This window comes from Cavia porcellus, unplaced genomic scaffold (assembly GCF_034190915.1).
Source record: "Cavia porcellus strain 051 isolate PalLab524CR breed Dunkin Hartley unplaced genomic scaffold, mCavPor4.1 scaffold_6, whole genome shotgun sequence".
NCBI classification, from domain to species: domain Eukaryota; kingdom Metazoa; phylum Chordata; class Mammalia; order Rodentia; family Caviidae; genus Cavia; species Cavia porcellus.
This window is the reverse complement of record NW_026947489.1, coordinates 70633874-70659191: the sequence shown is the minus strand read 5'-3', so window position 1 is coordinate 70659191 and position 25318 is coordinate 70633874. Positions and strand designations below refer to the sequence as shown.

The following is a 25318-nucleotide window of genomic DNA, read 5'->3' as shown; positions in this document are numbered from 1 at the left end:
CACCTCGGGGCTGGGTCTGCAGGAGTCATTAGGGACTTGGCAGTTAGAGGCCTGAGCTGCCTTCTCAGACCTATGAGTGTGTGGAAACCCTGCATCCCAGCCAGTGGGGTTTCCTAACATGGTGAGCAAAACGTGATCCCAGGAAGTGATTCTCACCTCTGAGATAGCAGCAACCTTTCCTAGCATTCAGTGTAAGCAGACACTGGTAAAGACAGGCATTCTGTCACAGGACTAGAGTGGAAGGAAGCGATGGCTCTCTCTTGTGTCCCAGGGGTGTAACTTTTCTGGACAATGAAGAAAACCTTGTGACCCAATTTGTTTTTAGGTCCTTCTGCTGTTTCTTGCAAGCTGCAGAAAGCTGCATCCAGGAGGTGTTTTGGTTTTGTCTATCATGCATCTTAGTATAACAAGGAAAATTCCCCCACAAACTTGTGAGAGTAAAAATGTCAGGAATGAGAATTGAGTTTACGAGTAAAAATGACTACTTTGTTTAAAAGCTAAGTTTTATTATTACAAATATAATTACAGAAAAACAGACAATTTTTGATACATGATAAAACGTATTTCTTGTGTATAGCACACAAATAATACATAAGTTAACTTCATAGCTGAAGAAAAGACTTTTTCTTTTTTGAAATACTGGGACTGACCCAGTGCCTTTGCACTGACCTGTATTCCCAGCCTTTTAAAAATATTTTTATTTTGAAACAAGGTCTTGCTAAGTCACTACAATTGCTCAGACAGGACTCGGAGCTGTAGCCCTGTCTCAGCCTCTCCCAGAGTGTGGGTGCTGCCACACCCATCTCTGAGCAATACTTTTAAGAACTTTTAAAAGTTAATACATAGCTGGGAATTTAGCTCAGCGGCATAAGCACCTGCCTTGCAAGCAGGTAGTCGTGAGTTCGATCCCCGGTACCGATTAAAAAAAAAAAGTTAATACATAAAAAACTTAATACATTATTAAAATTTGAATAGAGTACATGTTTCTGATCATGACTTCTGTGAATTTCTTATGATCAAGAAGATATTTAATTCCATGATATCATTTTCCTTGTTTATAATAGTGATACAGAATGTCACAGACAATTTTTAAACAAGTGTACTCTATACAATTAAGTAGTGAGTCCACATTACAAAACAGTACATATACAAACAGACTACATTAAGCCTTGCCTATATCTATAAATGAATTGAAGCAGGCAATAACAATTTGCTTTTAAACATCATTTAGAACATGGACTCTCGAATGACATTATGAATTTGAGCCAGGTATGAGTGAAGACCTCTAATCCCAGCACTCTGCAGACTGATGCAGGAGAATCACTGTGAGTTTGAGGCCAGCCTGGATTCCTGGTGAGTTCAAGGCCAGTCTGAACTACATAGTGAGACCCTGTCTCAAAACAAAACCACAATGAATTTGAAAATGAAAACTCTGTTTTCCAGACTCAAAATGTTGATATCCTAATATTGCTTATTTAAAAAATGATTTTCCAACCCGGCGTGGTAGCCCACGCCTATAATCCCAGCACTTGGGAGGCTGAGGCAGGAAGGTCACTGTAAATTCAAAACCAGCCTGAGCTACAAAGTGAGCTCAAGTACAGCCTGAACTACCTGGTGAAACCTTGTATCAAAAAAAAAAAAAGTTGTTTTCCAAGTGGGCAACAGAGTGTATTAAAAAAAAAAACAAACACATAGATTCAAGGATTGCGCCATAGAACTGCAGCTTTTCCAGCCATTTTGAATACTATTCAGGATTTTTCTTGCTGGGTGTGGTGGTGCACACCTGTAATCCCAGCACTGGGGAGGCTGAGGCAGGAGGATCACTGAGTTCAAGACCAACCTGGGCTACAAAGTGAGTTTAAGGCCAGCCGGAACTGTATAATGAGACCCTGTCTCCAAATAAAATTTAAAAGATTTTTTTCTATACTGCCTATAAGCCAGGTCATTAAACTTTAAAGTCATATGAAAGCATTTATGAAGTTCCTGGATTGTATTTCTCATTAAAAGAAAAGAAACCTCTTGGTGAGTCATGTCCCTAAATTAAAACTCAGCACTTCTGTCAACTGGCAGCCACAAGAGTATTCAGCAGTCTGAGCATCCTGAAGGCTCCTGATCTAAACAAAAATCATTCTCAAATGAATTTATGACAGAGCTAGGAATTTAGCTTAGCGGCATAAGCGCCTACCTGGCAAGTGTGAGGTTGTGAGCTCGATTCCTCAAAAAAAAAAAAAGAAGAAGAGAAAGAGCTATGCAAAACAAATATGTGTGTAACTACAGCTGACTTCTGTGGGAATTACAAATAGCTAGTTCAGGACACTCAGGATTAGGAGTAAAACAATCTATGGCTTGTAACAAATGTACAAAAACTAAGATCAACCAATAACTCAAGTACTGATGTACTTGATGTACATCAGTTTGCATTCTTTGTGCTACGTTCCTCCTAAAATGTATGCAAAAGAAAGAAGAAAACATAGGTGCTAGACAGATACCTGTGAACAAATGAGTGAAGAAAAGTGGTGATAAGGCTACTTCTGTAGTAGCTTTCCATCAGAGAAAATGTTTTATCTTAAAGCTAGTGCATCTATTTTTAACACTCATTTAATTTCTTATATGCTCATGGTTTATTTGCATATTAACTGACTTCATCATCCAAGGCAACTATCAGTCGTTGCCCACAGCATGAACAGATCTGTCTTTGGAAATGGTGTAGTGGGGCTAATCTATCCTAAGACTAAGACTGTGGGCCGAGGACTCAGCTTAGTGGCTCAAGTGCTTGCCTGCTAAGTGTAAGATCCTGTGTTTGATCCCTGGTACCAAAAAATAAAAAAACTACGATTCTGTTTTTTGTTTTTGTTTTCTGTTTTGTTTTGAACTGGGAATTGAACTCAGGGCCTTCCACTTGCCAGGAAGGCACTTGTGCAACTGAGCTATATCACTGGTTCTAAGATTATGTTTTTTTTAAAAGAAGCTATATATATAAATAAAATAAATAAGCTATAATTTGTTAGAAAGAAGTATTATGATTTTTCTGGAAGAAAAGTTGCTAAATGCAGCAGCAAACTCCTGGGAGAAGTCACAGAGTCACCCCTGATGAGTTTTAGGCAGCAAATTTCTAAGATTTAGAATTTATGGGACAAACAGTATACTAAAATTCAGATCCTTTGTTTTGAGACAGGGTCTCACTATGTATGTAGTTCAGGCTGGTCTTGAACTCACTATGCAGCCCAGGGTGGCCTGGAACTTGCAATAATTCTCTTGCTTCAGCCTCCCTAGAGATGGGATTACAAGGTTGAGTCACCACACTGTACTAAAATTTAAACTCTGAACACACACATCTACCTATGACCTGATGAAGATGGTCTTTATATTTTTATGTTTAATTAAGCTAAAAAAAAAAAAAAAAAACGACCGTGTTACGTTTCAAATAACCTTGCCACATGTGGTGACACACGTTGTAACCGCAGCACCTGGGCTGCTGAGGCAGGAGGATCACCACAAGTTCAAGGGCAGCCTGGGTTTCATCAAGTGTTCAAAACCAGCCTGAACTACATACATGGCAAGACGCTGTCTCAAACAATAAAAATAAAAAATTAACAAATCTTAAATAGCAATGCTATGAACAATTAAAACAACTGCAATTTCAAGACACCAAAACTTGAATATACAACTTCACAGTTATCACAAACAATGATTAGAAACTCTGGGCAAGCACTTCTCTCATGAATTCTTCAAGGACCGCTACCACATTTTTGGCTTCAGGCATTTCTTCATGTTCCACTTTAACAATCTTCAGAAGAACATCTCCACTACCACAGTTTTTTAGGAACATGTAACATTTAAACAAAGCATAATGGTTCATTTCTGCCTGCCGGATAAATCTCTTCAAATTGTTTGTGTCTTGAATGGCCTAGAAAAAGATTACCCAGTTAACTATGTGCTTAGTGAGACAATCATGAAGTTAAAAAGAATCTCCCCCCCAACTCAGAACTCAGCGTATGTTGCTGCTTGCTTTTTAATTTTTTTTTCCATATTTTTTTTTTGTCTTTTTTTTATTGGTACCGGGGATTGAACTCATGACCACACACTTGCAAGGCAGGCGCTTATGCCACTGAGCTAAATCCCCAGCCCCTGCTTTTTATTTTAAATACTTCCATCATTCTTATTGACATGCTTTGCTCTTGGTAGAACAGAATCTCACCTGTAAAGTAAAAACATTTCTGTTTCACAAATTGTTAAGATTAATGTCCCTTAAATATAAGCAAGCATTCAACCCATTTTACTGGAAATGAAATTGTATGTATGCAGAAGATACTAAAAAGATAAATGCTGGGCCAGGGAAATAGCTCAGCAACACAGTGCCTGCCTGGCAAGTGTGAAGTGTTGAGTTCGATTTCCAGTGCCAAGAAAAATTAAATGCCTTCTGATGATTCCAGTTCTGAGAATGTCCTATTTAAGAGACACCATGGCTCTTAAGTAGATTTGTTATTCTATCACTGGTACTGATTAAAACTCAGACAAAAAATTGTATGTGACCCTTGGCACACAGCCAATTCCTTACCTTTAGTTTAAAGTTTTCCAGTATTTGTCGGAAAAGAAATGGATTACCCCCTTCAGTGCCATTTAAAAAAGCCTGCATCCAATCCTCACAAAATCGATTGCTTCCTGTAAAACATTTTAGAGAAACTAAATAAATGAAAATGTAATACTATAAAGCACAGACCATATCTTTCTTTTTAAAAAAATATTTATAATACATTATTTAAGATTTCTATAGTGATTTGAAAAGCTGAGCTTGGTGTTGCATGCCTGTAATCCCAGTGCGTGGGAGGCTGAGGCAGGAAGATTGTCACAAGTTTAAGACCAGCCTGGAGTACACAGTGAGACCCTGTCTCAGAAAACCAAAAGGGCCAGGGATGTAGCTCAGCAGCACAGTACCTGCCTGGCAAGCTTGGGGCCATTGAGTTAGATTCCTGGTACAAAAAAATAAAATAAAATAAATTACCAAATAGTATATTTGACACATGGCTAAGTTAGGCCAGAATGGCTGAAGTCCTGTGTGCCCCTCCTCAATTGCATCTCTCCTCTTTCCCATCAAAACAAATTATGATTTCCTGGGGGTTTCTTTTTTCATAAGTCACAGTGGCCTTGACCTTACTATGTAGCCAGCCTGGCCTCAAACTCACAGTAATCCTCCTGCCTCAGCTTACTGAATGCTGAGATTACAGGTATACGCCATTACACCTGGTTATTGATAAACATTTAAATTGCTTTCAGTTCTTTGCTATTTATTTTTCTTTTTTATTGGTACCAGAGATCAAACTCGCGAGTCTGTGCTTGTAAGGCAGACGCTTATGATACTGAGCTAAATCCCCAGCCCCAGTTCTTTGCTATTTCAAATAATACTTTTCTGAGCATTTTCGCATTTTTCTCCTTATGTTCATATAGGACTTTCTTTATATATCTACGAGTAGAACTGCTAGACATAATATGATTTCCATGTTTCTAGAATTACTGTTTTCTGCAAGTTTAAGATAACCGTGAAAAACTACAGGCTACGTTCAAATCGTTTGTTCTTAGTGCGAAGAAGGCAACTTCTGAGAGGCCCAGAGGTGGCACTGGCTCACCTGCGTGGTAGACTTGAGGCGGGGAGCTGCTGCAGTCGATGACCACAGCCTTTCGCTGCCCCTCTGACACAGCCAGGCCCAGGGAGGTCATGGTGCCTTCGTGAATGAGTTCGTGTAGACTGGCCACACTCAGAAACCTGCCACACAATGAACAATACTGAAGGACAGGAGGGAGAAAACTAGTCCTTCTCCCCTGGAGAAGGGAAGGTTTACAGAGTGTAGTCATGGGGCTTGCAGTGGAAAAGGTTCTCTCTTTCCAAAAATAGCATTCCTTACCTGTTAATGTCTCTCTCTGTCTTTTCATCTGATTCTTTGACCTCCACAGGAGTATAACTCAGAGCCTATGAGAGAAAAATAAAGCCTGATTGACACCTCTTTTCTCCTTATTGGGCAGTGAAATGTTCCTTCCCCTGTAACTACCACCCCAGAGTGACTAAGGGACATGGCCCAAAGACTGTCCAGAGCCTTGTTCAGCAGCAGCCCACTACCATTTTTACAGAGTTACAATGACTTTGGGATTTTGTTTCCCTTTTCAAACTCTTTTGGAAATTTCAGCTCTCCAAATCATTTCAAAAAGCAAAACATATTTTTGGCCATTTTTTGTTTTGTTTTATTTTTTGAGACAGTCTCACTGAGTAAGCCAGAGTGGCCTCGAACTCTTGGTGATCCTTCTGCCCCAGCCTCCTGAGTGCTGATATTACAGGTATGTGCCACCATGCCCAGCTAAAACGTAATTATTTAAAAATATTTTCTCCTACTAAGACGACTATGCCAGTATTTGCAATTTCAGCCCTACCTTCATGATAGAACTTTCTAGGTCTGAGGAAATGAAGTATGGGATGTCTTGAGAGCATGCAGTGAATGAATTCAGGGAAAAAAGAGCAATGTTCAGGGAAAACAAAAATGAGTGTGTCTCTCAGTAACCCAAATTCTGCCAAAGTGATTCACCTGAAGGAAATGCTCTTACTTACAGCATGTAGCAGAAAAGTAAGTTTCTCCTGAAAGAGAAGAACAACTCTTTGGATTGGGCATACAACGTCCTCAAACCAGTTGCTCAGATAGGACTTTATGTGAGTCTCCAGGCCCTTCTCCTAGATGAGAGAGAATATCACTGTGTTAATACTACCTAACCTTTCCCCCGTAGGAGCCTTACCAGTTTCTCCAGCATGCTCTTCACAGTCCCAGGCTGGGGGTTTGTTCTAGGGCTGGCCCAGTACCTACCATGGAACTACACCCCACTTGAGCCTATTCCATTTTTTAAGGTAACACTACCAACTCAAAAAAAAAGAATGACTGCTTTCCTGGGAAACAATTAATAGGACTTCACACTATTATTCACCATAAGAAGGCAAGGAAGTTACATGTCTGTCTATCTCCCCTCACCTCCCTGCACACTTGGGGAGAACTGCTAAATAATCCTCACTTTCCCAGCACCCGGCATGGTGCCTGACACACGCAGAGTACAAGTTTAGTAAGTGACCACTGAATAACAAAGGAATATAGAGAATTTATATTTGTACTCAAACTGTAAGTAGGGAAGGACTTACGGGAGGTAACTTTGGCTTTTTCTCTGGGGGCTAGCGTCACACAGGGAAAACACCAGTCCAGGGAGCAGCACCCCAGGTTTGAATCTCTGGCTCACTCCTACACTATGCTTTCTTCTTCTGCAGTATCTTGTAAGTACAGAGTGAGTGAAAGGAACTTTTATTACACGAGATGGGTAATTAACTTAGGAGACAGAACTTTAACTGCTGTAAGCCAGAAGCATGGTTTGTAAAATATTCAGGTAAGCCAGTTAATTTGGGTATATCTAATTCATAAAGGATTAATAAAAATGGAATGTTCCTAAAGATCTTTGATGTTAAGTGCAATATAAATCTTACATGACTAGACATCAGAAATAGGGCATCTTCTTTCTCAACAGACAAATTATTACATGGTGCTGAGTTTATTATAATAGAACTTTTCACAGATGCAGAGGCAGTCTGATGGAACTCACAGCACTTACTTTCACCTTGCTTCCTTAAATATCACTGGTCTACTAGTTCACAAGGTAAAGTTTTCAGAATTTAGGTAGTCTTGTATATATATGTATGGCTTGGTAAGTATAGTTATGGTATGTTAACCACGTTAGTCTTATAAAATTAAATCAATTGCCAAGCATGGTGACACATGCTTGTAATAACCAGCACTCAGGAGGCTGAGGCAGGAGGACTGCTGCAAATTCAAGGCCAGCCTGAAGGGCATAGTAAAACTCTGTCTCAGAAAGACTGAAATAAATAGATAAATAAATCAGTTGCTGGGTACGATGGTCCATGCTGGTAATCGCAGCACTCAGGAGGCTGAGGTGGGAGAACTGCTGAAAAGTTTGAGGCCAGCCAGTACTACAAAGTGAGCTCGAGGCCAACCTGAACTGCATAGTGAAACCTTGTCTCAAACAGATGGAAGAAAAAAAAAAAAAAAAGAAAAAAATTTAAATCAGTATCTTACCTCACAATTCATGCTGTTTTTCAGCCCTTGAATATATTTGTCCAATTCAAGCCTGAAAGTTTGTTCTTAAGGAATAAATAATCAAGACAATGTTTTATCTCTCAAGAGGAAATATAAGAGCCCTCAAATAAAGCAAATAAAACAAGCTAGGGCAAATGGCCACATGAAGCACACATGTAAGGGCTGAGAAGCCCAGGGAACGTGGTAGACATCCCTCTACCCCTTGCCTTCCCTTTCTCTTCCCTGAAACCCCCAAAACCCAAGAAAGGATATAGCTCGAGTCCTTTCTCAGATCCTCCCAAAAAGCAGACCACATACTCTGAAGGGTTCTGTTCAGAGCCCGCTGTAGCTGTCTCAGGAAGCAGTTTTACTTGTTGAAACAGGCAGTAATAACAACCAACTCGGTAACCTGGAATTCTAGACAAGAAAGAAAAGGGTAAAACGCAGTGCTTTAGGAACCCGTGGATCTCATTTTGTGGACGACTCTGAATCCCTGGTGGACTGGTGACCCATGAGACTGCCCTGTCCATTCAGTTTGCTAGACAGCTCATCAATTTTCTCATGACAGTGGAGGAACATGCACACTATTCTGGTGAATTTTAGTTAAAGCAACTACTAACAGATGACTGTTCCTTTTGAGATTCTGATTTATGTAAACCTTTCATGTACTTTCACTCTTGTGTTTTGTTTTGTCTTGTTTTGGTACTGAGGCTCGAACTCACGATCTTGCACTTGCCAGGCAGGTGCTTATGCCGCTGAGCTAAATCCTTAGCCCCTTCACTCTTGTTCAATGCACACTCATGCGTACATGAATATAAACATGTTTCCCCCAACCCTGAACCTTCATAGTCACTGATGCTCCAGGTAAGTATACCAGATCCACCCGTAGCCATATTGTGGGTTCCTGGCTGCCTTCTCCTGAGGGATCTATGTGCCAACTTCATGGCCTGAAGTGAACTGAAGTCAGGGAGGGTAATGCGAAGACATCCAGAATTGGCCTGAAGATGCTTTTGTTTAAACCTGACCTCCTGCAAGATAACTAGTCCTGTGACGTCAGGCAACCCATTTAACTTCTCGGTTCATGTAATCATTTTAAAATGGAAGAGTACCAGTCTGTCTCCCCTTTATAAAGAGAATGCATCAAAATTTGTGAAGCCCATTACAAACTATAAAGTAGACAATACAGCTGGGCATGGTGGTGCATGGCTGTAATTCTAACACTCCAGAAAGGGAGGCTGAGGCAGGAGGATTGTTGTAAGTTCCAGGTCAGTCTGGGTTATGTAGTTAGTTCAAAGTCAGCCTGAACTACATAGCGAGATTTTGTCTAAGGAAAAACAATTATATGACATTAGTTTTGGTAATTAACTCTTTTCTTCTAAGTACAAAACTAAAAGTATATTTAGAATCCAGCGTCTCTACCATTCAATCAATCCCATCCCCATCTTTCTGTGTGAGGCCCACAGCTCAGGCTGCTAAAAAACAAAAATGAACTCTGCAGTTCTGGAGAGATCCTTGTTTGAAGTTTAGCGCTGCTGCTCATATTTGGCACAGAAATAAAAACTTGAAACATAGCACATTTTACACTTACCTCAGCTCCACAGATGCAACATTACCCAGCCCTTCAAAGACCGCTCCCTTTGAAAGACGCTTAGCAATGAAACTGCGCAGCTCTGGCTCCACTTCAGATGGTAGATTAGTATCCGCCAAGGAGAGGCTTGACAAATGAGACACATATTCCTTACTAGTAGGCCGCTGTATTCACCCGTAAGTCTACAGAATGGTCCCAAATCCAAAGTCTGTCTCTGTCACTCTTTGTTTGTCTCATTTTTTGTTTTCTTGAGACAGGGTCATGCTATGTAGTTCAGGCTAGCCTTGAACTTCCAGTGATCCTGCCTTAGCCTCCAGTGCTAGGATTACAGGCATGTATCACCAAGTCTGGCTTTTGAGGTTTCTCTTAAGGACCAGATAAGAAAACTGTCTGCCAGCTCCCTGTTGTGATATCTGGATCTGGAATGGCCCCCAAAAGACTCATGTGTTGCAGGCTTGGTCCCTGGCCTTAGTGCTATTGGGAGGTGGTGGAACCTTTAGAAGGTAGGGCCTTGGAGCAAGTTTGCTCTCAGGAGATCCGCCCTTACTGGGGAAGGTAGGACTCTTGACCGCTCTCTTTTGCTTCCTACCTGTCAGGAGGTGAATAACCTCCTTTTCCACGTGCTGCCATATGATGTACTGTGTTCCCAGCAGTGAGGGGAAGAACAAAACAGGCTTGACGGTGCACGCCTGTAATCCCAGCACTCTGGAAGGTTGAGGCAGGAGAACCACAAATTAGAGCCCAGGCTGCACAACTCAGTGACTTAGTGAGACCCTATCCTAAAATAAAAAATAAAAAAGGACTGGGTATCAGTGCAGAGGCCTTGGGCTCCATCCCTAGTACTGAAAAATATTTTCTTCATGTCATTTGAAAATTCTTTATATCATCCATTATCTAGCTCCATGTGGTGCTACATGCCTTTAATCCCAGCACTAAGGAGGCTAAAGCAGGATTATCACAACTAGGTAAAGAATTTTTTTTTTTTTTTTTAGGTAAAGAATTTAAAGCCAGCCTAATAAGGTCTAATAGTAAGAGCCTGTCTCAAAAAAAAAAAAAAAAAAAAAAAAAAGAACCCACAGAGCCAGGTGGAGTACACACCTGTAATTCCAGCACTTGGAAGTCTGATGTAGAAGGATTACTGTGAGTTTGAGACCAGTCTGGACTACATCCTGGCTATGTAGTGAATTCAAGGCCAGCCTGACCTATAGATTGAGATACTATCTCAAAAAAAAAAAAAAAAATCAACAAAAAGAACAATCATTATTAGGCTGGGCATGGTGGCACACACCTATAATGTTAGCCTCAAAAAGCAGCAGGATTTCTGCAAGTTCAAGGCCAGCTTGGGCTACACAGTGAATTCAGGACATAGTGAGAGCCTGCCTCAAAATAAATAAATAAATAAATAAATAAATAATAGATAAATATCAGCCACTATTCATCCAGTGAACACACTATTTTTGTATTACCTTATTTTGCATCCAGTATGAAGACATATACATTAATTCACACATTTAATAAATACATTTTTTTTTTTTTTTTGATTGGATACTGTGGATTGAACCCGAGACCAAGCGCTTCCAAGGCAGGTGCTTATTCCGCTGAGCTAAATCCCCAGCCAATATATATTAAATGTTTAACCTGTGTCAGGTACCACTCAGTAGGAAGACATCAGTAAATGAAAGAGACAGCCCCTGTTGTCCTAGGGTTTACATTCCTAGAATCCAGTGTATGTTAGAGGAGCTAATACAGAATATTGAGCGGGAATGGTGGTGAAGGCTAGTAATCCCCAATGAGGAAGGAGGAGTCTGAGATAAACCTGCCCTACAGACAGTTCAGGGCCAGCTTGAACCACAAACCAAAACACTTGTTTTTTTTTTTTTTTTTAAAGAGGATTTAAATTAAATATTAAAACAATGAATATATTACTGGAATTTCCACCAAGAAACTCTAAATCTCTCTAGCTAATCAGAGGCTGAATCAGTACTTTGATCTGCCCCACCCCTGGATGACTGAGCCAGTGAGGAAATCAGGAGAGTTTTCTAGGCAATAGAAAGAACTAATGAACAGTTTGTCTCCAGGAAAGCTCAGTGGAAACAGTACCCACTGACATCTACAGGCTGGAGAGGCATACAAAATAAAAGCACATGCATGGATTAAACTATTTTTACCTGAAGTCCTCACCAGAGGGAGTTTCCACATTTGTGCCACTTGGGCTTCCATCATCGCTGTCCCCTCGCTGCTGTGCCAATCTGCAAGTCACAAAAATGACTGCTATCAGTTATGTGCTTTAAATTATGCAGGCTGTGTGCCTCTACAAGTCGAGTAAGCATGGGTCCTCTACAGCTTATCCATATGAAAGGGAGAACCCATAAAAAGCACTGGCAAGAGCCCCTGTCTTTCCAGGGTACCTCAGGAGGTGGAGTAAAGGCCTAATGCCCAAAAGGACTCAAAACTGACTTTGTAGGCCAAGCAAGACGCTGGAAAGTCAGCCAGAGAAAAAGGAGGCAGCAAGGGCAGCGGAGACCAGAAGAAGGAGGTTAAGTGGGTGTGGCAGAAATGGGAAAAAAACAAGGAGATAACAGGGCATCAGAGGGCAGAACTCTCCCAGCCTGCGAGTGCTAAATTAAACAAATGGCTGGGAGTAGAGGCAGGGCTGAGAAAACATCAGGACAGAGAGATGGCAGTTTTGGATGAGCCAAGACAGGAGCCAGAAGAACGGAGTGAGGCCAAGAGGGCCTTAGCGCTAGGGGCCTTGGCTGCAATAGAAGCTGACATTTGAGGGCGGCCGGGCCACCAGGCAGGGGATGGGGTGCAAGGCCTGGCAGTGGGCTCGGGGTGGGGCGGCTGGGGCAGCTGGGCAGCCTTAGCCGGGCTCGGACACCTGCTTCCGCGGTAGCCGTAGAGACAGTAGTGGCTGCTGGGTGGCGGCTCGAATCTCCGCTCCTCCGCGGAACCACCCTCTTCGCTGCTCTCTAACTCCTTTTCGTCTCCATCCAGCGATTCCTGCAAAGAAGGCAGCATCGCCGTGGCCTTCTGGCGTCCCTGTGCCGCCGCCAAACTGTTCCCCCGCTGCTGTGCAGTCCGCAGCAACCGGGTTCCTCCGGGTCCGCGCTCTCACGAATGTGCGTTCCGATGGTTTCCGAGGTCCCGAGGCCAGGAAGCCACCTAGGGAGAGGAAGCCAGGCTCTTGCCTTGGGGCACAGGATTCGCCCCCATCCCAGAGTTCATACCGTTTCTTTTAAACTCATTTTTTCTGCTCTCTCATTTGAGACGTCAAAGTAATGAGGTAGGATAAAAGAAAAAGCACCTCGAAATCATAATCTTAAGGGAACTATGTCACATTCTGTGCTGTGAGAAGCCCTAAGAGTAAATAAGAACCAATGAATGATAGATACTGGGAAGCAGGAAGAACAGGTTCAAGTGGGAAAGGTAACAAGGAAGGGCGAAGCGAAGGAAAGGAAAGGGAAACAGGAAAATGAAAGGAAAAAAATGGAAACAGCCTTCGTAAATGGGGAGGGGAAACAAGAATTAAAGGGAAGGGAGTGAATAAGGGGTAAAACCCGAAATATATTATATGGGGACAGGGATGTAGCTCAGTGGCACAGCACCTGCCTAGCAAGCACAGGGCCCTGGATTTGATTCCGAGCACCAAAAACAAAAATTAAAATTTTAAAACATCTGCCTAGCCAGGCATGGTGGCACATGCCTGGAATTCCAGCACTTGGGAGGCTGAAGCAGGAGGATCATTGCAAGTTTGAGACTAACCTGGGCTACAAAGTAAGCTCAGGACCAGCGTGAACTACAGAGTGAGAACCTGTTTTAAAAAGACCAAAAAAAAAAAAAAACAAAACAAAAAAAACCTGCCTAATAGACCTCTTTATGCCTTTTACTGTTTTACTGACACTTTTTTTTTTTTTTGGTCTTTTTCCTTTTTATCGGTACCGGGGATCGAACTCGCGAACTGCCTGCTTACAAGGCAGGCACTTATGCTGCTGGGCTAAATCCCCAGCCCCTTACTAACACATCTTGAAAATGCTTTTTCGGTGGCAAATGTCATCAAAGCTATAGCCTGCCTGATGTGTGGGTTCCCTGTGGGTGGGCACTTTGGGGAGCCTCCTGGGTTGCTGCCCAGTGACAGTAAAAGTGGTACTAGTTAGCTGCATGGGGAGAAAAGATCTGGCCCCCTGTTGTAGTCTGGGTTTGCAAGGGAATAGAATTAATACGGGACACTTTTTTTTTTTTTTTTTTCGGTCTTTTTGAGACAGGGTCTCATTTTGCAGTTCAGGTTGGCCTGGAGTTCACTTTGTAGCCCAGGCTGGTCTCAAATTTGCAAGGGTCAATCTGTCTCTGCCTCCCAAGTGCTGGGATTACAGTTGTGCAATACCATGCCTGGCTAACATATATATGTTATAGGATTATTTTATAATATGCACCCAAAAAGTCAGATGCAGAAGAGTGCAGGAGATCTGTCCACACACTACAGACCCAAAGAACCCAGCTGAGGGCCTGGATCCCACAACAATGTCCTGCACTAGTCCAGCTGGAGACCTAGAGCCCATGTCAATGTCTCATGCAAGTCTATATCAAGGGTCTACACTGGAAAGGCCCAAAGGCCAGAGGTGGAAGATAGAAAGTCTGTGCCAGTGGGATGAAAGATCTATGCCTCCAGGCTGAGAGATCGCATTGGATTCAGGAAGCGACATTCAAGGTAAGGATCAGAGACCTCCATTCCCAACCCCAACCACAATCACCCCTCAGCAACAGTGGAGACCTGAGCCCCCCCACTAATAAGAACAGCTAAGTTCATATTAGGAAAACCAGCATGACAAGCTTCCCCAGAGGAAAATCAAGAGCACACCATCTTCCCCTCCAGTTGTCCTTTTATGCTGTTGGCAACCATTCTCAGGTGAGCTTTCCACACCCAGCACCATGCTGATTCAGTTTAGCTGGGTGTTACAAAGTACCCATTAGTTACTCTACCACACTCACTTACCTTGTTTCCTGCATGGGAGCACACATGGTCATATGCCAGCTTGATTAAGGCATGAATTTAAAATGAAATGTAAAAAAGTGAAAATAGTAGGGGTGGAGATGGAGATGCATGCTTATAATCCCAGGACTCAGGAGGCTGAGGAAAAAGGATTGCTACAGGTTCAAGGCCAGCCTGGGCTACACAGCAAACTCAAGGGCAACCTGAGCTACACAGCGAGGCCTTGTCTCCAAAAAAAAAAGTGAAAATAGTTTAATTTTTTTTAATCTTTTTGAGATGCAGTTGAGGCTGGCCTTGACCTCACTTTGTAGACCAGGCTGGTCTTGAATTTGCAAAGATCCACCTGCCTCAGCCTCCCAAGTGCTGGGATTATAGTAGTATACTACCACACCAGGCTAGCATTTTAAATTCTGATGTAAATGTGTGGATGTTTGCAGGTGTTCTGGAGCTTGGAAGATTTTGTGGTTTGTTTTTTCTCTGCTTTATGACACTCCTGTGTTTTTCAAGGGTAACAAAATCAGTGCTGAGCTGGATTTTCTCTGGGAACAATGCTGCCACTGACAAATAGGTTGAAAAAGTCATCTCCAAATCGAGCCTGACAAAAGCGTAATTTAAAAAGTGTACTTTAAAAAAAAAGTGTACTTTTAGGGACTGGGGATATAGCTCAGGGCATGAGCACCTGCCTGGCAAGTGCAAGGTCCTGAGTTAAATTCTCAGTACCAAAAAATAAAAAGTTTACTTTTGGGTCAGGGCTATAGCCTAGTGGCACAAGTGCCTGCCTAGCAAGCATGAAGTCATGAATTCGATCTCTGGTACCCAGCCCCTAAAATTGTACTTTTGAGCTGGGCATGGCAGGTTTGCTATGAGTTCAGGTCCAGCCTGAGCTACATAGTCTGACCCTGTCTCAACAAAGCCCCACTCCCCAAAAATTATACTTTTAAAAACCTGCATCTGTGCCAGGCATGGCAGTGCACTCCTGTTATCCCAGCACTCAGGAAACTGAAGCATGAGGCTTGCCACAAGTTCAAGGCCAGCCTGGGCTACATGGTGAGCTCAAAGCCACCTGAACTACATAGCAAAATGCTGTCTCAAAAAATACAATGCAATGCAATACAATACAATAGCTGCATCTTCATCTTCAAGGTATATGAAAGTTACCAAGGTTACCCATATCTGTATTCAGAAGGTTTGTTTATGCTTTTTTCTTCCAGACCCATCATACTCCAAATCCCTTAAGTATACTTTTAAATCTGTAAATTAGCTAAGCTAATAAAATAAAGGATAAAACCCTGACCTTTAGAAACCATGTTTAAACCCCCAACTTTTCTATAGATGTGTAAATGTCCACTTCCAAAAACACATAAATATCCCCAGCTCCCAGCTATAATGCAGGTCTCTGATGAGGGTCTGTACTCTATTTTAAGTGTGTACTTCAAATTCTACCTAATAAACCTCTTCATGCCTCTTACTGAGGTGTCATGAAAAAATTTTTTTTTTGGCTGGGTGTGGTCGCTCATGCCTTTGATCCCCGTATTAATAGGCAACTAAATTAGATAGAAATTAATACACAATCAGAGAGGGACATGGGCTCTTAAGGGAGTCAGCAGAACAAATCAGACATCAGCATCGTGGCTGGAGGTGCATCTGGAGAAGGCCAGACCTCAAGGTGAAGATGCAGAGGCCAGGCCCATAGGCCTCCCTGAGAGGTAACGTGAAATTATATTGTAATTAGCACCACCTGGCCCAGTAAATCCAGCTAAGCATCAGATGCCCATGTGGGTGACGAGAGCATCTGGAACCATCCTACCAGGGACCACTGCAACAGACTCCAATCTCCTGCAAGGTGTTATAGCACATGGTCAAAAGGAAGCAAGAGACAAAATGGTGATGCTGCTGGGAACTGAGATGACCAGTTGTTCACAGGGAACTAAAGGCCATGAGGTAGCCAGAACCTGGATGTTTATTGATCAAGGAAAATGGTGAGGGGATTATCAGATGACTAAGAAAGCTGTGGAAGGCTTACCCTGTTGATGAGAATGGTGGGGAGAGGTGGCAGGTTACCAAGGAGTTTGTCCTTTCCCCAGGGTGAAACACTTTTCTTGTTATTACTGCTTTCTCAAGGAACCAGGATGTCCTCCACTGATGAGACCTTGCTTTGGACTTCATCTGTGAATGGAGGCACACATAGTTATGTTCCCACACTCCACAGCTGCTTTCCATGGCAAGACTCTAGGCCTTGGCCAAGCCCTAATCACATTTATTTTTTATTTTTCGGTACCAGGAATTGAACTCACAATCTCGTGCTGTGCCGCTAAACTATATCCCTGGCCTCCTGATTGCATTTTAAATATGAAATGATTTTTCCCCAACAACTATATAGAATGGTCCTCAATACCGCCCCTTCCCAAAAATGCCTTTGTTCTTTCCATGTATCCCTATGTACTCCTTACTGAATCCGTATCAGCGAAGTAGCTCTCCTATAGGATGACAACAGTTTGACCCATGTTGTACTTGTTACAGTTGAATGGGACTATTATTTCATATGATAAGGAAAGAATTGCCAAGTGTACCCCCGATGGTAACTAGTAAGTAGCTACATTCTTTGAACAACACTAGAAAGGTAGCAGTAAGAAAGGAGGATTAAAAAAAAAAAAAGAAAGAAAGGAGGATAAGGGCTGGGCATGATGACACACCCCTGTAATCCCAGCACTTGGGAGGCTGAGGCAGGAGGATCACTGTGGGCTTGAGGCCAGCCTTGGGCTACATAGTGAGATCCTGTCTCAAAAAAATGAAACAAAACAAAAAAGAAAGAAAGAAAAAAGAAAAAACAGGCCTATAATTTAAGTTTCCAGACTTCAAAGGCTACACACCTCTGCCCTTGGAGCCTCCCACTGAATCTCTCACTGACTCCTAGCATGGCAATTTTCTAAGCTTTTCTTATTTTTTATCTCAGGATCATAGAAGCAGGAATAACCAGAGGGTGCCACTTACAGTTAAATGGAGGGAAGGGAGAGACTCTCAGCTCCTTTGTTTCTATCTGTACTATACCCACATTGTGACTTGCTGTATAAATTACCCCTGCCAAAAGGCCTTCCTGCCCACCCACTCAGGACCACTCTTGTCTCACAGGGACTGTCAATAAACCTTTCCTACCCAGTCTCCGTTGTCCTTGAAATGCATTCTTTCATATTGGTGGGACGTGAACTCTGCATATCTGACATCTGCTGGCTGGGAGTTGTACCTCTCCTATATCCCCAGCACTTGGGAGGCTGAGGCAGGAAGATTGCCATGAGTACAAGGCTAGCAGGGGCTACATAATGAATTCAACGCTCTCGCGAACTACATAGTGAACACCTGTCTCAAAAAATTCTTTAACTGTAACAGAAGTCTGTGAACCTGAAGCTTGCCTTGTGGACAGGATGAATCAAAGTTTCACATCTCTGCTTTGGGGACCACCACATACCCCCTGGTAATAAGAGGCTGAGGCAGAACAATCATGAGTTCAAGGACAGCTAGGGCTACATAGCAAGTTCAACGCCCCCTTGGAACATAGTGAGACTATTTCAAAAACACACACACTTAAAAGACATACACAGAGATATTTTATTTTATTTTATTGAGACAGGGTCTCACTCACAGGGTCAGGGTGGCCTTGGCTCACTTTGTAGCCCAGGCTGGCCTGGAACTTGCAACAGTTTTCCTGCCTCAGCCTTCAAGGGCTGGGATTACAGGATTGTGCCACCACACTTGGCTTAACACAGAGGTACTTTAAAATCTGAGTACAGCAAAGTGAAACAGTTCTGTAGTCAAAGCCATGATGCAGTTGTGACATAGGACCCACTACAGGGACAGGCAGACTCTGGGGCCCTTCCTGTACTTGTTAAAAAAATGATGTATGTTTTCTTCCAGCGACATAAAAGGCAGTTTTTCCTGTGTTCACTTGGGCATGCAGGTGCCCAACACCTGATATAGGAATGATAGCAGTACCTTTATAAGGGAAATATTGTAATTCCCAACCTGCTGGATGTCCAATATCCCAAGCTCGTGTTCCCTAGAATCAAAGAATGAATTCAAGGAACGAGGAAGGTTAAGAGTAGGAAATGCTTATTGAGGAGGAAAAGTGCAATTCCTGAGAGGCAGGAGGGGGCCCAAAATTAGGTTACTGAGGACCCAACTTTTCATAAAGTTTTTTTTTTTTTAATTTTCTACGTGTTGTGCATCACTCATTTTTCTTTTTTTTAAATTTTTATTTTGAAAGTATACAACAGAACAAGTCAGAATAAAGCCAACTAAGATCGTACAGTGAAATTGGTACAGAACTTCACAGCAGGTTACCGGGATAACAGTAATAGCTATCACAGTATATTTTGTTATCTTTATAATAGTTGTTCTTTCAATCCCATATATCAAAATGAGATGAAATATAGAACACTACAGAACTTATCAAAACAGAATATTGAATAGAGCAGTACCATTAATCAGAAAAGAGCAAAACAGTAATAAAAATATTTGCCTTCAAAGAAATGGTAGAAGGAAGTCCCCCTTATTTGCTATGGTCAAACTCCCAGAAGACACTGCTAGTTCTCCCCTGGAAGGCCTGCAGTGGTCCACACTGCCGCCACTTACCAGGGAGGGGAGGTGCTGGCTTGGCTTCCCAAAGTCCTCAGTTCCAACATGGCGTGGATCTCAGGAGACACTGCTAGTTCTCCCCCTGGAAGGGCTGCAGTGGGCCAACCTGCCTCCGCTTACCAGCGAGGTGAGGTGCTGGCTTGGCTGCCCAGAGTTCTCAGTTCCAACATCTCATAAAGTTTTTATAGAGCAAAAATCACATGGGTACGAAGTTATGATCAACCAATAAGGTTACGAGTACAGTCACTTAGGTAATAGTGATCCAATGAGAAAACAAATCATGTAACAATGTTCATGGAAGAACAAAAAATTTTTTAGCAAGTGATGAATCTGAGGGTCTTGGTCATCCACCAAAGTCACTGATGTCTATTTAGATCTCATTAGACGAAGTGTTACTATTTATTTGTTTGTTTGTTTTTATTTTGAGAGGAATAAAAACAATAGAACAAAACAAAAGCAGTAAGAACAATACTGGATTTCAAAAACAAGACAGAAGGAAACCCCCTGTAGTTTCTCTATTGTATACTGTTATCCTCTAAACATGTGCTCATATTACTGGTTTTAAGCCCATAAAGTCAATTAATTAATACAGGTATTAAGTTGTTTTTGTACTTCAGTTGCTATCAATTCAGTGATCCTCTGAATTTGCCAGTTGCTGATGGGTGGGAGTGGGGTGGAGGCTTGGCTCTTGTCTCCCAGCCTGTGTGCTGGCTAGTTTATGGGAAGGGCGAATTGGCTTTCTGTTTCTCTTCCCAGCTCCTCATGGATGCTTCAGACTCACAGAGTGTGTGAACTGACTTCTTGTTTCTCTGCCTGGCCCCGCATGGCTGCTGCTGGCTTGTGAAAAGTGCAAACTGGCTTCTTCACTAGTACAACTCATTTAGTGAGCTCTGGTCTTAAAATAAAAATAAAGAGGGGATGGGATTTTAACTCAGTAATAGCATACCCATGGATTTTTTTTCTTCCTCCTCCTCCCCCTCCTCTTCTTCTGAGTTCAGGCTGGCCTTGACCTCACAACAGTCCTACCTCAGCCTCCCAAATAGTGGGATTACAGGTGTGCACACCACCATAGCCAACTGCACCCATGAATTGGATCACAATACCAAAAAACACGTAATTGTGAAATATAGGAACCCAGAAATATTCCTTGTATCATGATTTGTAACGGTGAAAAACCAAAAACAATTTGAATGCTAGTCAGTGGTGGGTGGGCTACACAAATTAGGGCACATGTGGTAGTAGGGCCGCAAAAATACCCACATCCTAAGCTGTGAAACCTGAAAGCCTGTTACTTAAATGGCAACAGACACTTTGCAGATATGATTGAATTAAAGATCTTGAACCGAGATGTTATCCTGGTGACCAAATGTAAACAAATGCCTGTAATCCTGAGGCTGGAGATCAGGGTGTGGCAAACTGTCTGGGGAAGTGGGGGTGGCCTTTTAATTGCAAAGTTCCAGGGCACAGGCACAGAACAGTTCCCAAAGCCCGCAGATGGAACCAATGGGACAATGTTGTCTTAAATTCTTCTTGCAAGAATTTGAGCAGGTTTTTCATATGATGGCCTAGACCTGAGACCAGCTTGTTGAGTGGGAGATGGTGTCTCCCTACAGAAACCTGACTTCCCTATACAAAACACACCCCAAACTGGGTGTGTGGTGCAGGCCTGTGTTCTCAAAACCGAAGCAGGAAAACTGAAGCAGGACTTCTAGCTCTAGCCCAGCCTGGGCAATTTACTGAGATCTTGTCTCAAAATAAAATATAAAGGCCTGGCTCACCATGTCAACTATTACATCAGACCCTATCCACTTTAAATTTTTTGAATATTAGAAAGACTCATCTACTACAGCAGTGAAAATTTTTGGGGCATTATAAAAGGGCCTCTAAAACCAATAGGGCAGCCTGTTTTTTGGAAAGACATTCATACTGGACAATAGGAAAAAGATATTTTCAAATGTGGAGTTGAAGGTTTGCTTTCATCATTGCAGAATCCGGAGAAAAGGCGTGGCTACCTCCCAGAAGAATTAAACCTTGAAATGAGCTACGAAAGAATCAGATTTGATCTGGATCCCCCAATGGAAGAAAGGAAAGCAACATCATTGTAACATTACCTCCAGACACCAATCAAGAGCACTCAAAACACACAATCTCCACCTTGGGGACAACTAAAAAAATTGACCCAAGATGCTGAAAAAGTATTAAATTCCACTGGACAGGCATTCTCAGTTGATATTATGTTTCTAGCCAAGTTGGCTACTGTAACCATCAAGGTAGGTGCAACCTCTTTAGAAAATGTAACATACCATTATTGGGCCTATATTCCAAAACCTCCAGGAGGTAAAATTATCAAATGGGCTGATGTTCCTGTACCAATAAATGTTAATCAATCTAGATGGCTTCCTGTCATACAGTCATATGACATACGGGGACCATTAATGCCAGAAAACAAGGAACAAGAATAAAAATTATTCAGTGGGGACCAAAGCCCCACCTATTTGAATGGGCCACGGAAATCACTGTTTGAAGATCAGCCCTCAAGCTTGGTTATCAACAGTCAGTTGATAACCACAGTTCTGCTAATCATAGCAAGATATTTCTATTTTTGTTTCAAGTTTGGGCTTTCAAAGGATCGACTTTTGTTAATTTTACTCCTCCAAAATTACCACCAAGCCATCAATGGGTAACTGAAATATCTGACTGGGTTTATTGGGAGGCATGTAGGTCCAATACCAGCTAAGTTTTACTTAATACTTCCTATGGAAGCGCCATGGATTGATTGGAGCCCTATGGTTCTGCTCAAGCTGAATACTCCATCGAGAATCTTAAAGGAAATGGAACAGTACTATTAGTACACAAGCAAATGAATCTATTATGTGGTATGGTGGAGGAATGTAAAACTTCAATCTAAAATAGGATGCGGTCCTCCTCATTCATCTTTATGGAAATTAGTAACAGCATTACATCCTTTACATACTTGGAAACGATTTTACTCTAAAAATGAGACTGGCACTCAGCTCTCTTTTACTATTATTTCCACTCTACACACACGCATGTGTACATCTTCCTTACATTTATCACAATTGGTGAAGCAAACTGAAATGCTTCCGAATTCCTGCTTACATGCACAAATTCTAATTTTTGTTTTGTTTTGTTTTGGTACTGGGAGTCAAATCCAAGACCTTATTCCTGCCTCGTAGGCACTTATGACACTGACCTATATCCTCAGCTCCTAATTAGTTTTTTTTTTGGTGCTGGGGATCAAACTCACGATCGTATGCTTGCAAGGCAGGTGCTTATGCCGCTGAGCCCCCTAATTGTCGTTTTTATAACTGTTAAATACTTCTATACCATTGAATCATTCTAAAGACAGTATATATATATATATATATATATATATATACACACACACACACACACACACTTAAAAAATACGGCTATATTTAAAAAAACAGCTATAGATACCTGTTAACTTAAAAAGACCATTATAACTTACCCCAGCTGCTTACGTGTTAGAAAATTTTCTAGATAAATTAAAAAAGCAAAGCAAGAGGGCTGGGGATTTAGCTCAGCGGCATAAGCACCTGCCTTGCAAGCAGGCAGTTGTGAGTTCGATCCCTGGTACCGATAAAAAGAGAAAAAAACAAAAAAACACAGCAAGAGATTTGTATGGGGGGGGGGCCTGAGGATTTAGCTCAGCGCCATAAGCACCTGCCTTGCAAGCAGGCAGTCGTGGTTTCCATCCCTGGTACTGATAGAAAAGAAAAAAGACAAAAAAAAAAAAAAAAAAAAAGAGATTTGTATGGATTCTGATTGCAGTTATCATAGGAATTATTGACATCACAGCTATGCAGGGGTAGCAGAAGTGGCTTTTCATCAGCCAGTACAAACTAATCAATTCATGCAAACACATATGAACATTCTGTTGGTTATGACAAAATGAACATTCTATAGATAAAAAATTGGCAGCTCATATAGCAGATTTGCAACAAGTGGTATTATTGTTAAGAAATCAAATAATTAATTTACAAAAAGTTATTAGGCCAAGATTATGGGATGCACTCAAGAATGGAGTAGGAGGGGCTGGGGATTTAGCTCAGCAGCATAAGCACCTGCCTTGCAAGCGTGTGGTCGTGAGTTCGATCCCTGGTACCGGTAAAAATACAAATAAATAAATAAATAAATAAAAAACAATGGAGTAGGGGTACTCGGAGCTTTGAGACATAGTACAAGCTGAAGTGGGGTATATTTAAGGGGTTGTCTTTAAGATGGACGACCTAAGTTAGGATATAATGCAAGCTGTCTACATATGTATGAAGTTGAGATATTTTGCCCACCAATATTACTGTTTTTTTTTTTTTATCGGTATTGGGGATTGAACTCACGATCATGCGCTTGCAAAGCAGGCACATATGCCGTTGAGCTAGACCCCTGGCCCAGAAAAGCATAATTTAAGAGCCCTATCTACAGGCATATTATAAAATGACCCTAAGGCCAGGCACCGTGGTACACACTTATAATGCCAACACTTAGGAGGCTGAGGCAAGAGGATTGCTGAGAGAATCTGAGGTCAAGCCTAGGATTTTTAGTTGGTTCAAGGTCAGTCAGAACTATATTTCGAGACCTTGTCACAAAACAACAATACTCAAATATAACTCAGCTTCTCGCTTACTGTGACCATGGGTAAATTACCCCAAGGTCTTAAGTGACTTTTAAATTTCATCTCTACTAAACAGGTTGATAATAATGGCATCTGTATCACAGCTTTATTGAGACTGGAGGTCTGTAACGCAAAATTTCCACTGCCTGGCATATGCTAACAGACTCGATATATACCTGTTATTTTTTGCCTTTAGCAGTGACACAATTCAAACAGCTATATGCCAAATTCTGTTCCAGGTGCAGCCAGATGATGACACACAATGATTTCTCCAAATCCACACAGCTAGGCAATGCACTGACAACACTGGTTGGAGCACAAGTGCTAGACTCTAAACCATCTCTTGGATGCATTATTCATTTTTTTTTTTTTTTTGGTACCAGGGATCAAACTTACAACCTCACGCTTGCCAGGCAGGCGCTTATACAGCTGAGCTAACTCCCTGGCCTGGATGCATTATTCTTTTATTCTTTATTTTTTGAGACAGGGTCTTGCTGTGTTCAGGCAGTCCTTGAACTCATTATGCAGTCCAGGCAGGCCTGGAAGGCAGGGCAGTCCTCCAGCCTCCCAAAGATTTGGGATTACAGGCATGTACCACCTGCGCTTTGCCTCCCAAGGATTCTCTCTTTACCAATAAGCATCTTTGCTGATCTCCTGACCTACTATAGTTTTTCAGGTGCCCAGCCTCAAAGTCTTGTATTTATTTATTTTGCCTTTGGCACATGCTTGCTATCCAACTCCAGAAGCTTAGTCAGGGACATGGCTGAGGCCTGCTTTTGCTATACAGCAAATTCAAGGACAGCTTGAACTACAGTGCAAGACCCAGTCTCAAGCAACAATATGCATCACCAAAATCTTAAGTCTTTTGTCTGATAGTGAGATACCCACGTTCAGACCTTTCAGATAACCGTATGATTACTGATGTGGGGACCTGCGATCTCACCACACCACCATCTCCCTAGTCGCCAGCCCAGTCCCCGCTGATCGTAGTGTGTCCGTTACTCCGCTGTCACTACCCTGTGAACTACAAAGCACAGACTATGACTTCTTTGCCTTAGCACGTAGTAGGCACGTAGCCAAGGGTGCTATGGAAACAATTTACAAATTGGACAGTCTCAACCTTTATTTGTTGCCAGTCCTTAATTACTTTGATCATTTTTTCTCTTTCTGATTCGAGCGCCTTAGTGCACCTACGCGGGTGCAATAAACTTGAGAATTAGCAAGCACACCCACGCAGAGCAGGAAACACAGAAACTCACAAGATGGTGGCCGCCGTTCCCGCATCCCCCGCCGCACATTTCCACCCACTCAAGGGCGGTGGTCTGAATCACGTGATCACA

At 42.1% G+C, this 25318-nt stretch overlaps 1 protein-coding gene across 6 annotated transcripts; it reads right to left on the bottom strand.

Annotated features, from left to right (window-relative positions):
- Positions 1–482: 482 nt before the first annotated feature.
- On the bottom strand, positions 483–25309 carry CUNH17orf75 (chromosome unknown C17orf75 homolog). 6 transcript variants are annotated; one of them, XM_063249636.1, is made up of 13 exons: positions 25238–25255; positions 19319–20216; positions 16716–16858; positions 12584–12867; positions 11871–11951; positions 9703–9828; positions 8388–8531; positions 8115–8172; positions 6596–6715; positions 5901–5965; positions 5625–5761; positions 4559–4662; positions 483–3907 (listed from the first exon to the last, which is right to left on the bottom strand). In XM_063249636.1, exons 4-13 carry the CDS (start codon positions 12721–12723, stop codon positions 3692–3694), a joined length of 1191 nt encoding a protein of 396 aa, XP_063105706.1. In that variant the 5' UTR covers positions 12724–12867; positions 16716–16858; positions 19319–20216; positions 25238–25255; the 3' UTR covers positions 483–3691. The 6 variants fall into 6 exon arrangements, with proteins under 6 accessions (XP_063105706.1, XP_003469669.1, XP_063105705.1 ...); XM_003469621.5 differs by lacking the exon at positions 19319–20216 and having other exon boundaries at positions 25238–25309; XM_063249635.1 differs by lacking the exon at positions 25238–25255 and having other exon boundaries at positions 19319–22563.
- Positions 25310–25318: the final 9 nt, after the last annotated feature.